Here is a 13,717-nt window from a genome sequence, read left to right as displayed (position 1 = left end):
TTCGGGTTACAAATCAGGAGATGGGCACTCTCTGTCCATAGCATTAGATGTGGTTCACACTAGATTGTTTTACAGTACAAGCTATACTTGAGCAGTAAATTCAACTTCTGGTGATACCGTCTTTGGAAGGAAAAAAAAACAAATCCAAAACGAATGGAGCTGCACCAGGGGCGTGTTTCTGGACTACAGCCCTCGGACTACATCTCCCGGCCTGCACCGCGCCCCCTCGGGAACAAAGAACTGCACGATTGGGGAAGAGCCGCGCTCCGCACGCGCCAATCACGCTGCGCGGTGTTGCGTGGTGCCGGGTCAGAGCGGGCTCCGCTGGGCGGTGCGGTCGCTCTCGTCCCGGTGCTCTTCCCGCGGTTCTTCCCGAGCTTCTTCCCGTGCTCCTCCCGCCGCTCTCCGCAGGCCGCCCCGCCCCGCGGGACATGGGGGCGCGGGGCTGAGCTGCTAGCCCGCCCAGGGACAGCTTCTGCGACGGTACGGCCCTAGCGGGGAGGGGAACAGGCCGCGCCGGGAAGGGCCGTGAGGGGGCGGCGTGCGCGGCCGAGATTCCCTCTGCTTTCCAAATACATGCCGGAGCTCCTGTTCCCCGTGGCTGCGGGGCTGGGTCTCCGCCGACCGCGGGGCCTGGAAACGGAGTCCCGGGGCCTGGTCCCAGCCGCGCTGAGGCCTCGGCCGCCCAGGGAGGGCTGGCAGCGGAGCTGTGGACGTTCCTCTTCAGGGCCCTGGCGAGAGCACAGAGCAGAGGGGGAGAGCCGCAGAGAGATAGGGCTGCGGTGCCTGCACCAGACTTTGATCTGAAAGCTACGAAAATGAGACAGGATCAGGCAACTGGCTCGCTGCTCTGCCAGACGCCTGAATTCTAGATATCTTATTTTAAGACCACCTAATATTTTTAATTTAAAATCTCCGGGAAGAGGGCGGGGATGCGAATTTTGATGGAATTGATTGTTGCAGGTCATGGAGAAGGGTGAGGATTTCGGAGTTATCTCCGGAGTTGAGGCTTAGGAGAACTGGAGAAGAGTCTGGGGATAACAGAATCACGCAATGACTTGGGTTGGAAGGGACCTTGAAGAGCATCTGGTTCTACCCGCTCCTACCGTGAGCAGGGTCACCTTCCACTACACCAGGTTACTCAGAGTTCCATCCGGCCTTGAACACTTCCAGGAATGGGGCGGCCACAACTTCTCTAGCCAGCTTGTTCCAATGCATCACCAGCTTTACAGCAATTTCTTCCAATATCTAATCCAAACCTACCCTCTTTCAGGTTAAAGACATTATTACCCCTTGTCCTATAACTATGTGCCTTTGTTTAATGTCCCTCTCCATCTTTCTTCTAGCTCCCTTCAGATGAGTGGAGTCTAAGGGAATGGGAGAGGGTAAAACAATTTCGTGGGTGGGTTTTTTTCAGAGGATTAGAAGGAAAAAGGCAAAAGATGATCAGGATGATCTGGAATTATCAGGAATGATATGGTGCTTGGGAGACAGACCTGGAAGTCAGAGACTTTGATTAGCATCAGCTCCACACCTGACTTGATTTTTAAGCCTTGAATAATAAGTTCTTTGTGTACTATGAAAAATAGTTAATAATACTCAACAGAGTTGCTTTGGCTTTGTTTGTTTGGTGGTTTTGCTTGCTGAGGTTTTTGTTTTAATTTGGAGTTTTTTCCTTTGGAAACACAAACTTGTATTGGTTGAGCTGCTGTATCTCCCAGTTGATATCCTTTTGATTTCTGATAGTCAGGAGAAATCTGGAGACTAATCATTGGCCTGTACTTTTCACTCTAGCACTCTCTTTCCTGAATTAGGGAGCGTTGGCTTAGAGGTTAACAGCGTTTTTTCTATGTGAAAATGTCAGAGATTATCATGGTCCAAATGCATGTTTTTGATGAGTGTGATAAATATATGTTCCTCAGAGGCCAACCTTCCGTGAGGGAAAACAGTGTGATGTTGGCAACTTATGTTAAAAGAATGTTATCACTTTAAAATTGTATTTGTTCTTTATTTGGGGGGGAAATGAGTGATTTAGCAAGTTAACAATGTGCATTCACTCCCACTTTTGTGCCTAAAGTTACTTGGCTGAGTTGGTACTGGCAACAACCAGGACTGCAGTTAGCATTTAGTAGTTTCAGAGGCACAAAGAAACTGGTTTTTTGTACAAAGATTTTAACATTTTTTCTGAGCAAACTTCTGCTTTTGTTGCCTGTTAAGCAGTTATTATTAAACAGCTCTGCAATCTGATACTCTCAAGCTAACATGTGTCTCCTTTGAAATTGATCTGGTGGCTTGGACTTCGACTGGTGCAAGGCGTGACCTGCTTGAGCTCTTTTTGTGGAGGGATATTCGTGAAAAGGAGAAAAAACAACTCAAACCCAGCCTCTAAAACCCTTTCTGCCTTTGAATCTATGGCATTACATTAGCTATTTGATATATAGATTAAGAATAAAGCTTAATGTTCGCTGTTCTTGATGCACTGTTAATATTTTGTTGGTTCATTTTTCTGTAAAATGTTTTGATTGCTGAAGCTACTCTGAAAATACTTTGAATTTGCACCTTTACACAGAAGGATGTTCATAGACTTCTAGGGTGCCTTGTGAGAAAATTGGATTTATTGAAAACATTTGTCACTAGTTTAAGGAAAAAAACCCAACACACAATACTCCGATAAAGATTGACTGGTCTGAAATGATATCTAGGAAACAAATAAAAACCTCATTAACCAAATATTTCTGTTCTTTGCATAGCAAGCTTAGATTTCCAGTTTAAATTTCAGGACCCACATCCTTATCAATTCCATCCACCTTTCATAAATTCTTGTCTTTGGGTTTTTTATACCTTTTTGTTTAGAACAAATCATTCTTTGTGCTTTTTTTTTTGGTCTATGTTTTAATTGATGATAAATGCCGTGATAGTAGTAATAGCTTTTTTTGTTTCTCTTCAGCAGGTATTTTGAATGAATGGTGCAGAAAAGATGAATTCTGCTATGAGTGAGGAGCCTGATGCACTGTCTGTAGTTAACCAACTCCGAGATCTAGCAGCTGATCCATTGAACAGACGGGCCATTGTTCAGGATCAAGGATGCCTGCCAGGTCTCATTCTGTTTTTGGACCATCCCAACCCTCAGGTTGTTCATTCAGCTTTACTAGTAAGTATTCTGGAGATAAACTTCTATGTTGCTAGGGCTTTAAAGTTTGTTAAACAAGTTGTTTAAACAAGCAGTTTACAAATGAGACTGTTTAAACAATTTGTTTGGACAAGTAAAAGTGTAAAAATTAATGCCTGGTTTTATGTTATGTTGATATTCATTACATGTGTTTTTTTAAAAAAACGATGTATTTAAAAACTGACAGATTGTTCCAGGGAATTTTTAAAAATATATTAATTTACTTTGCATTTTTTCCCTAATACAGCTATTTCATTTTTTGTGTGGAGGGAGGTAAGGACCCTTAAATCTTTTTTAAGATGAAATCATAGAGCTTGGAAATATGGACAGTGATTTGATATTCATGTTATAAAAATCACAATCCAATCATAGGATATCTTAGATTGGAAACAACCTGCCAAGGTGATGTAGTCCAATCCCATGCCCAAATTGGGTGCACTTAGATCACAACTTATGATTGTGTCCACTTGATCTTGAGCATCTTGAAGGATGAGGAATCTACAACCTCTCTGGCACACTGTTGCAACATTTGAATAGCCTCATGGTATTAAAAACAAGAAAAACCCTCTCAAAACTGAAAGAACCAAGCAACCCAAAATATATGAGTATCTAGTACAATATGTTTCAGCTTTTGTCTGTTTCTTCTCATTCTAAATCATAAATGCTGAAATAGTGATTTCTTATCCTGAATTATTATATTAAATAATATTAGATTAAAAATGTATTTCTTAGTTAGAATTGGGAGAAAAGAAAGTCAGATATTAAGAATTGAATTAGACTTCTAAGATTTTAAGTTACTGAAATTTATATGCTCTTTTTCTTTTTCTCAATTATGTCATTATTGAATTGTAAAGAATGTGAAAGAGCCCTGGCTTTTACATGCAAGTGTACGTTATACTTTATATCACTGATTTATATCACTCATTTGTATTGCTTTCATCGTGGATATTAGTGGACTTTTTGAAATTACTTTAGTGGCTGTGATCTCTTTTGGATTTGGGGAGGGAGGTCCCATAAGCCAGGAAACCTGTGAGCTGCTATTAGATTTTTGGATTAGTCTTGCATTTGGTGGACTATAATTTCCTTCAGTAGGAGAATACAGATTTGAGTTTACTGTTCTTGGAAATGTATTGCATTGGTTTTCTTCCCAGCGTAGTTTCCTTAGACTGTGAATTTAAAAGATCTTGTTTGGATGTCCCACTGTCTTTTTCCTTCCTTTCTTGTGTTGGGCTGTGTATTTTCACTGCCTGCATGAGTTCAGAAATCAGGCTGTTGATCATGTTACAAAAATTAGTTTTGTGTAAAAGGAGACTGGTTTTGTCAAGAGTGATGAGGACTAATCCAGTCTGCAGTGTGGTTCCTGCAGTTCCAGCCCCTGATAGTACTCAAGCTGTGTTGAAAGGAAATCTCCTTGGGTGAGGATGGGAGGCAGATTTGTTGTTCTGTGTAGTGATAACCTACAGTTAGAGTGGATTAAGAGTCAGGGTTTAGAGACCAGGATGTGGCTGCAATGAGAAATGGATCAGTTTATTTTGGAAATAAGTTCTGGTCTGCTGCTCAGACTCCTTGTTCATGAGTTCTTGAACTGCTTTGGTTCTGAAGGTTTAAATATCTTTGCTGACAACTTTTTAGACTTCATGTTTTATATTTTTTCCATTCTGAGAAGTCTTTTTGTGTTTGTAGTCATCCTGTTGGTCAAAAAGTGCTTCCATTTGAATGGGAATTGTTAAAAGTAATGATCTTCCATTAAATGTGTACCTAATAAAGGGATGTGTGGCACTGATTTTGAATTTCTTCTTGTGCTACTCAGCAATTCCTGTACCTGAAATTGTAATAATATGTATAAATCATATACTTAATCCATAAATAATTTTTTGTGTGTTGTAGAACTTTTTAGGGAGGGTGTTCTCCCCATGTGCAGTTTCAACTCAGTCATTTCTTTATATCTGATGAAGAATTGATACATGCTTTCTGTATATTTCTGGTTTTCTCTAGTCTTGTTTTCAGAAATTCTTTATTATACACTTCAAATGCCAGATGTTTTGAATTATTTAAATTCAAAAAATCAGAAATAATGTAGGCAATAGTACTTTTTTTCTCCTCTTAAATTTGGACTAAAATTTTATAAAATAGGACTCTGAAGTTAAGGAGCTACTTTAAAATTTTACATAAAAACCATCAAAGATATCTTTTTATTAAGACTGGCAGCAGTGCATTTTGTACTGAAGTATGCAGATAGTCCTATTCATTATGATTAACTTACCTTACAGCTATCACAGGTTTTTAGCTGAACAGAAGCTGAGCCAAAGTTCATAATGCTAACTTTCCCCTATGCTTTCAGTATACTAGATTTAATAAGTGTAAATTATCTCACTTCTTTGAAGGTTCAGACCTTTGTGTCTCCCATGGGAGGCAGGAGGAATGGGAACTTCCTAGTGTTGAAAAGTTGAATCAATTAAGTCTTATTTGAGCTGTGACTCAAAAAAATTAGCTGTTAAGAGAGCAGACTTTTCTGTCCAGCTGAGTTGCACCCTTACTAAATTGCCAGAATAAAAATGAGAAACTTGTTACACCAGCAAGGATACATTTCATAGCATGCAAGTTAGTTGAAAGCTATCATTTAGGTATTTCTCCATAGCTGAAAAGTCAAATAATGAATGTGTATACAACATGTATAAACTGCAACTACTGATACTGGTCCGCATCCGGAAATAACTAAAATCTCATCTGAAGTTCTTACCTTGCCAGACAGCAAACCAGAATTTCTTGAAAGGCAGTGAAATGGTCTTGTGAATTTTACCTGATGAGTGCTGAAGACGACTTGGAAAAAATAACCCCCAATGATTAGTCCTCTGTTTCTGAAGGGATTAAGGAACGTGTTATTTTTAAAGCAGTTACTGTGCAGTGTAGCTGCTACATGACTATATATAAAGAGTTGATGCACTTCTAAACCTTGTCACACACCCCATTTTATAAATCATTGTATTTGTGTATTGCAGGATTTTTCAAGTGCAGTTCTTGTACCTACATCAGTAAAACACCTTTGGAGGCTCCTTCTAAGAAAACTTTCTTGACACAAACAATAGAGAGCTGTCTCATGAAAAGGACTGACATTTCAATTGGAAGAGTGTTGTTAGGAGGTTCATATGAATATGCAGTTACCAACTGGGGTCAACAGTATAAAATTGTGCAAAGAATCTGCCTTGAAAGTCAAGTAATAAAAACCTCAGGCAACGAATAAGTGCAATTTCCCAGTTTAATTCACAGTAAGCTAAGAAGTTTGCTGCTGCTTGTGTTCTTATTCCTACATGGAATGATGAAGTTGTAATTGCTCTTCAATAGCTTAATACCTGTGTTAGACCTCTTTTTGTGGACAGTAGGAACTTGGTAGTGGTGAGGTTTCTAGTACTGGGGGAGCCCACAGAATTGATGGAAATTATACTGGAAGCATCATGTATAAAAATTACTTTAGATCTCAAGTCATATAAATATTTATTGGAAGGGACTTCTGGAAGTCATTCACTTCAGTTTCCTGTTTGAATTGGGACTTTCACCAGCACTCAATCAGGTCAGTTGTAGCTTTGTCTCGTTCATTCTGCAGTTCCACTAGGTCATCTGTTCCAGTGTTGTACTACCTTTGCAGGAGAAAAGCTTTTTATAGTACCTGATTTCAAATTCCCAAGCTATAGTTTGTGGCTGTTCCCCCTTGTCTGCTGCTGTAGAGGAAAGTTGGGCTCAACTGTATTTGTAAAGGCTTTTTGCATAGCTGTAGACAGCTGTTAAATTGTCCCTTAGGCTCTCATAGATTAGATACTCTGTACTTTCTGTGTATTTATAAAAATAAAATATTTTTTTTATGTTCAAAGTAGGTGATAATTCTTTCTCTTCCTACTAGAACTGCCTCTGTGACTGTTTTGCAGATGTGCACTAACAGAAATGACTGATGTACTGGATGTATTGCTGATCTGCTGTGGTCCTCTTTGTTTTAGGCTCTCCGCTATTTGGCTGAGTGCCGTGTCAACAGAGAAAAGATGAAGAGTGAATTGGGTATGATGCTCAGCTTACAGAATGTAATACAAAAGTAAGTTTACAATGGGAAGTTGGATCCAAGCAGTGTAAACATCTAATTGTGATACCAAGTAAAACTTGGACTGAACTTGCATACTGAGTTTCTGATATTTCCTTGTTGAAATCCTGTGGCTGCAAGCAATTAATGGGTTTCATTTTATGGTATTTTGAAGTAGTCATAGCCTAAAAAGGATTTGTGGGTCATTTGCTAAACAAGTTTTCATTGTTTCATTGTTGCAAGATAAGTAGTTTTGTCCTTTTTCTTCAGGCTCTCTTATAATTCTTCACATCGTTGTACAAGGTTACCTTGCAGTAGTGCATTTAAAGAAATTGCTTGACACCTGCCACATTTATTCTTTGAACCCCACCTTTGGGTAGGGAATTTGTTTCAGTGTATTTTTGGAGGTATCTGTAGCTCTGTGTTGAGAAAACATCTTGCAGATGGAGTTAAAATTAGTGGTTTTTGTAGTGGTCTCTGATATCTTCGTATGAAATGTCAGATGGGTTATGGCTCTTAAAATTTGCAGTTGTTGGATTTTCTCAAGATTTCTAACTGCTGAGTCTTAAATATTAGAAAATATCTGTGTATGTGCACACTGGAGATAATGCACGTGTGCATATAATCAACAGCAATTTATGTGATGAACTAAGGTGAATCACTCTTCAAAAGAAACCCCAACAGCCTCCTTCAAAGATTAGTCTGTCGTAGTAAAAATTAACTTGCCATCAAACTATATGAAGGTGGCTATTTGACACACAGCTTGGTAGTGCTCTGTTGGAGCTCTAGACTTTGGAGATGTTAGGAGCTGTTCTGTGGGGGAGGAGAAAAGCCATGTTGCTGCATTGAGATGTCTCAGATGATTGTTTAAAACAATTCTTTAGAATAGGGTAAAACACAAGTGAAACTGTATATTAAATATTCAACTATAAAGGTTTTGAATATTTTTGTGTGCTAGTTGAACCTCTGTCACTTGTGATGTAGATGTACAAATTTCTTTTAGAAAAAACATGACTTGACTTTGCTAGTTCCTTCACCGCACAGCTGTGCCAGTTCTTGGTGGTGTGTATCCTATTATCATAGAATGTTAAGGGATTGGAATGAACCTTAAGGATCTAGTCCCTACCCACTAGACCAGGTTGCTCAAGGCCTTTTCCAACCTGGATTTGAACACTGCCAGGTTGGGGCACCCACAACCTCCCTGGGCAATCTGTTCCAGTCCTTAACCACCCTCACAGTAAAGAATTTCTCCCTAGTATCTAACCTCTTTCAATTTGTAACCATTGCACCTTGCCCTATTGCTGCAGTTCCTGATGAAGAGTCCTACTCTGGCTTCCCAGTAGGTCCCTTCAGATATCAAAAGGTTACAATGGGATTTCCACCCAGCCTTCTCTTCTCCAAGCTCAACAACTCCAGCTTCCTCAGCCTGTCTTTGTAAGGGAGGTGCTTATCAGTCCTCTTATCAGCTTTGTGGCTCTCCTCTGGACTTGCACCAGCGGTTCCATGTCCTTCTTATGTTGGGCATGCTGGAACTGTGCTCAGCAGTTCAGGTAGGGTCTCAGAAGAGCAGAGTAGAGGGGCGGAATCACCTCCTTTGTCCTGCTGCTTTTGATGCAGCCCAGGATTGAGGACTATTCTTGGATATTGCAGGATTGTTGTTGTATTTCCCTCTGTCTGACACTCCTTATCCATATGTGTGAACCTGAAGGAGGGGAAACTATTGTCTGTACTCAAGTTCTGTGTGATCTAGGAAATATTACTGTTTACCTTTAAGTACTTCATTAATTGTGCTAAAGCTAAAGACGATTATATATTGGCATGGAGTTCAGCATTATGCCTGAATATCGTCTTGTGATTCACCAGTTAGGCAAAACACAAGGATTTAAAACATGTCTTAAAAAGAAAAATGAACAAAGCTACTAAAATTTTGAAGAGATGTGTCATTTAAAAAAAAAATGTAATAATTATAACTTTTGAAGTGATAGTTTTAATATGGAGTGATGTTTTATTATGATGTATGGAGAAAAAAATTGAATTAAGTCTTATGATATTCACCTTTTCTAAGGGCAAGCATTATTAAGTGAAATATACAGAAGTCTTTGCTACTTTTATAATAACAATGAGACCTGAAACATTTAGGTAATAACAGAAGCACATGTTTCAAAAGAACTTACTTTGTGTATCGATTGCGTGCCTATTTAGAGTGCAGAGATATCCTGGAAAAGTTGTTGAGAGAGGAATGGTAGTTCATTATAAACCTCTGTAGCTTGCAAATATTGCTTGGGGAACATTGAAGAATTTTATGGAAATCTCTTCAACATTTTTTTCTAGGTTTCAATTTCAAGGGCCTAAAGAGCAAAGTTCAGATATGTCCAGGAAGTGAGATATAAGTCAATGAAAACTAGAAATCTTGTAGGTGTTTCTTTTATTCTTTTCTAGCTAGCTCTTTGGCAACAGTAAGAACATACATTTGATTTGTATGCTGGTAACATTTGGAAAGTGTGATATGATGAAAATTTAAATACATAGCATCTTCAACCACAAGACTTTGTCATGTGCTTGTCAGGATTTTAGGTTTTAATGTTGACAGGAAATGCTGAAGTTAAGTTTTGTACTGCCTGCATAAATATGGGGAAAGATGATAGAAAAGTGCCGAAAAGATAAATGTAGAATTATTTTTACTACTATTAGGTTTTGGTTGTGGGGTTTTATGTTAGAAAGTCTGTAGGGCAAGAAACAAGGCCTCTACTATCTTTGATTTGCTTTAAAAAATGCAGGTCCTAGGTTTTAATTTATTTCAGTTTACCAGAAAATATTGTAGTCTGTTGAACTGAAACTAAACATTAATAGATACTTTGGTCTAAATGACTCCATATTCTCTGTTCCTGTGTACTTTCCAGAATCTGTTTATTTAACTCATTGCTCTATCTAAAATATTTTTTTATTGTTTTCAGAATTTAGTTTGGGATTTAAATTTATTTTTGGTAATGTGTTACAAAAATGCAAACAAATTATACAAAAAATATAGGAACTTCTGTCAGAATTCTGCTTTTCCAGTTTTTGTTTCTTTCTTTCAAGAGAGACAGAACCAGCATCTTCTGGACCAGAAGTTGTAGTCACTGGCTTTTTCCTCCTGACAGATGAAGCACATCCTGTCATCTAAATAGTTCCTGTTCACCAAGGATTTTTCAGCTCTGGCTGTCCATTTTCTCACTTAACTAAATAATATTCAGTGGCTTTCCCTGTTCAGTACTGATTTATGACCAACCGTATTCTGCTGTCTATAAAGCTGTGGTATGTCTTCTCGAGCAATGAAATGGAGCACAGGCAAGTCACAAATTGAATATTTGTCATATTTCAAACTTAAGTTTATGTTCAGCAGTGCTGAGCTGACACTGTGCTAGGAAGTTGAGGTATTTAGCATTCTAGTTCTCTTGCTGTCTGTTAAGCAAATCCTGAAATTTGAGGGCTTTTCTCATCCTGTGTCTTTTTATAAGCCTTGAAGGTTTCTGTGTTAGAGGGATGACAAGAAATTCCATATCTGAACTTGATAACCTAAGTGCAGCTAAGAAGTCTAACAGATCCTTAAATGGTCAATGCCATCAGCTGGGAAGTAGTTGGAACTGGTTTTCCACTGATGGCTTCTTGCAGTAGTACATGGGAGCCTGAGGCACAATCCCTAGCCCTTTCATTGCAAGTAATACACAACCAATGGAAAAAAAGAGTGTACCACTTAATATCATGATGACAAAGTACTATTTCTTTCATGAAGGCTTCTGAGGATGAGAGTTGAAATTGAGTGCTACCTTTTTATCCAGTGAGAATCATAGAATGGCCTGGGTTGGAAGGGACCTGAAAGATCATCTAGTTCCAATCCCCTGCCTTAGGCAGGGACACCTTCCACCTGGCCAGGTTGCTCAGAGCTCCATCCAACCTGGCCTTGAGCACTTCTAGGGATGGGGCATCCACAGCTTCTCTGGACTGCCTGTGCCAGTGCCTCACCACCCTCACAGTAAAGTATTTCTCCTGTGCTAAGGACCTCAGTGATAAGCAGTAAATTGCACTGCATCATGAAGAATGGGTAGGAAATATTTGAGACAATTGAGTTTGACTGTTCTTTGAGGTACCTTCGTGTCTCCTTCTGTGAATTATCAGTCCTCTAGTGTTATCTGTTCAACTTTTTGGTGTTTTACTTATTCTAGGTGTTAAAGCTCAGTTGTAAAAATCTTGCTACTGCTCAAAATTGATGTCTCACTGACTCCTTAGTTGACACTACACTTGAGGAACAAAGGATAGGTTTCGGGTTCACTGTGAGTGATTTTCAAGGTGTATGAACACTAGATTTTGCTAACAGAAGAGTAACAAATTTTAAATGTAGATCCTGAAAGTTCTAGGTTCTACAGGAGAAGTATGGAATGTCAGCTCTAAGGAATACAGAACAAAAATTTGATGGTAGCTAGATATTTTTATATTTAGGATTTGTTTTCTGATTGAACTTGATTTGGAACACATGACTTTCTGAGCTCTTCATGTGGAAGACTTTATATACTTTCACATTTTCTAGGACATATGAAGAGCTGTTTCAGCTTTCATGGAATACTTCAAAACATTTTTCAAGTATAAAAGTTTCTGATTCCCTTGTCTTGCTTTTTTCTTTAGCAAGGGAGAATTGGTTTTTTTTTGTTTTTTTGTTCATCTGCGTGTGCTTATTTTTAAGTGAAACTTGATGCATTTTTCCATGTTACAAGCTAGGAATAAGTAACTTGGAGATATCAGACCTTTAAAATCTCTACCTGGACGTTTCCAATTCTCTACTGGAAGGAACCTCTAGTTGGAGGTTCCAACTTTACAATGTTTTTTATGGCTGATATTACAAAAATTTTACACTCCCTTGTCATGTGTATGTGCAGAAGTGTTTGTATAAATAGGTAAAAAAGAGAGAAGAGATTGAAGCTCTTTGAATACTGGTGTTTCATTGTATCCCAGCAGTCATCAGCAGTTATTTAGTATTGAAAACTGGTCTAGTTGCTGGCTTTATGAATTGTGTAGGGGACTTAATGTGTCCATATGGACTTTCTAAAATGTTATTAGCAGCTTCTAGAATTAAAATTAATTAGGATTTATTGCCTACAAGGAAATACACTAATTTGTGTTCAGAGCAAAAGTGTCTTTTGATGGACAATAAAGGTCAAAGTTCATAATTTTTCATAATCTTTGAGCAGCACAATGGTACAGTGTCAGTATAACTAGTATGTATTTAAAAAAAACACTGATGAAGAGTCAATATACTAAATAGCTCTTATTATGGAACGGCAAATTACTGAGAGTAAAATTCCAATTACTTAGCTAAAAGAGCTTTTCAAGATAGCCTTCCTTTGCCAGGTTGTCAGATTTAACAAGCTGAACTAAATCCAGTGCATTAATCAGCTCTTCCAATTTATTACTTGCCTAAGAAGATTAGGGCAATTAATATGTGTTTAATTAGAATCCCTTGCAGATCTGGTAAAATACATGCAGTTTATAATTGCTGACTTCTTACTCAGTTTTAATTTTTGGTAGTCTTAATTACCTGCACTTTTTGAAAATTTAATTATTCATTGAAGCTAGCAAAGTTTAAATTTATGATGTCTGACAAAAAAAGGCAAAAGCTAAGCATTTTAGATAGTATTTGTTGAAATTAAAATAATAGGGATATAGCATCACAATAGTTTTATTGTTATTTTTGTTGTGTGGTATGCTATTTTTTCTTCTTTGTCAAAGGATGAGTGGTTGGGAAAAGACAGGGCAAAGGCCATATACTAATTAGGAAGTAGACAAACTATGTATTTAAAGGGATATCTAATGATTAAAGGGAAGTTGCCATATAACTAGCTTCAAGATAATACTTTATGATAAATTACAATTAAAAAACTGTAAACATCTTACATTTAATGCATTTATGTTATTAATCAGAATACTTAAATTCTGATCTGAAAAGGAAACAGCTTTTTAGAGACTGTAGAGATTTTATTTTTCTCTGCCTGAGTCACTTGGTAATGCTGTTTTTGTAATCCTTGGCATGTGGCGTTTCTTTAACATGTCAAAATTGAGAAACAGTTGAGATTGGGTAATGGGAAGCATGATTCTGTTGCATGATTATTTTTGAACTCTACTTGTGATTCTGCACTGGGAAGTTGTGTTTTTGGAGAAAGATACGATTATCCTAGGCCTTGGATTTTTGTGTGAGCAGTAGGTTCCAAAAATGTTGGTTTTAGTCACTATTTCCAAATTGTAGTGCATCACCTGGAGGAAAAGTAATACACACGTCTCTGTCTGTTCCATGTTAACTTTCCTGGCCTTCCCTTTCCTGTTATTTTTCCCAATAAAATAACACCCTTGGTTGCTGGTGCACGGCTAGGCTCTGGGACTCCAGTGTATTTATTGCTGGAGCAATTCATTTGTTAATATAGAAGGTCACAGCAGGAAGACGCCTGCAGGCTGTT

General features: G+C 38.3%; 1 protein-coding gene across 2 annotated transcripts in view; it reads left to right on the top strand.

Moving 5' to 3' along the window:
* Nucleotides 1–284: 284 nt before the first annotated feature.
* Nucleotides 285–13,717, top strand: part of ARMC1 (armadillo repeat containing 1) — a 35,093-nt gene continuing 21,660 nt past the window's right edge. The window contains exons 1-3 of one of the 2 annotated variants that reach the window (XM_033071959.2): nt 285–483; nt 2,948–3,151; nt 7,159–7,250. In XM_033071959.2, coding sequence (XP_032927850.1) covers nt 2,960–3,151; nt 7,159–7,250 — 284 coding nt within the window. In that variant the 5' untranslated portion in view covers nt 285–483; nt 2,948–2,959. The remainder of the gene's footprint in view (nt 484–2,947; nt 3,152–7,158; nt 7,251–13,717) is intronic. The other variant, XM_033071950.2, reaches the window with a different exon arrangement.

This window comes from Catharus ustulatus, chromosome 1 (assembly GCF_009819885.2).
Source record: "Catharus ustulatus isolate bCatUst1 chromosome 1, bCatUst1.pri.v2, whole genome shotgun sequence".
Classification (NCBI taxonomy): Eukaryota; Metazoa; Chordata; class Aves; order Passeriformes; family Turdidae; genus Catharus; species Catharus ustulatus.
This window is presented reverse-complemented; position numbering and strand designations above follow the sequence as displayed.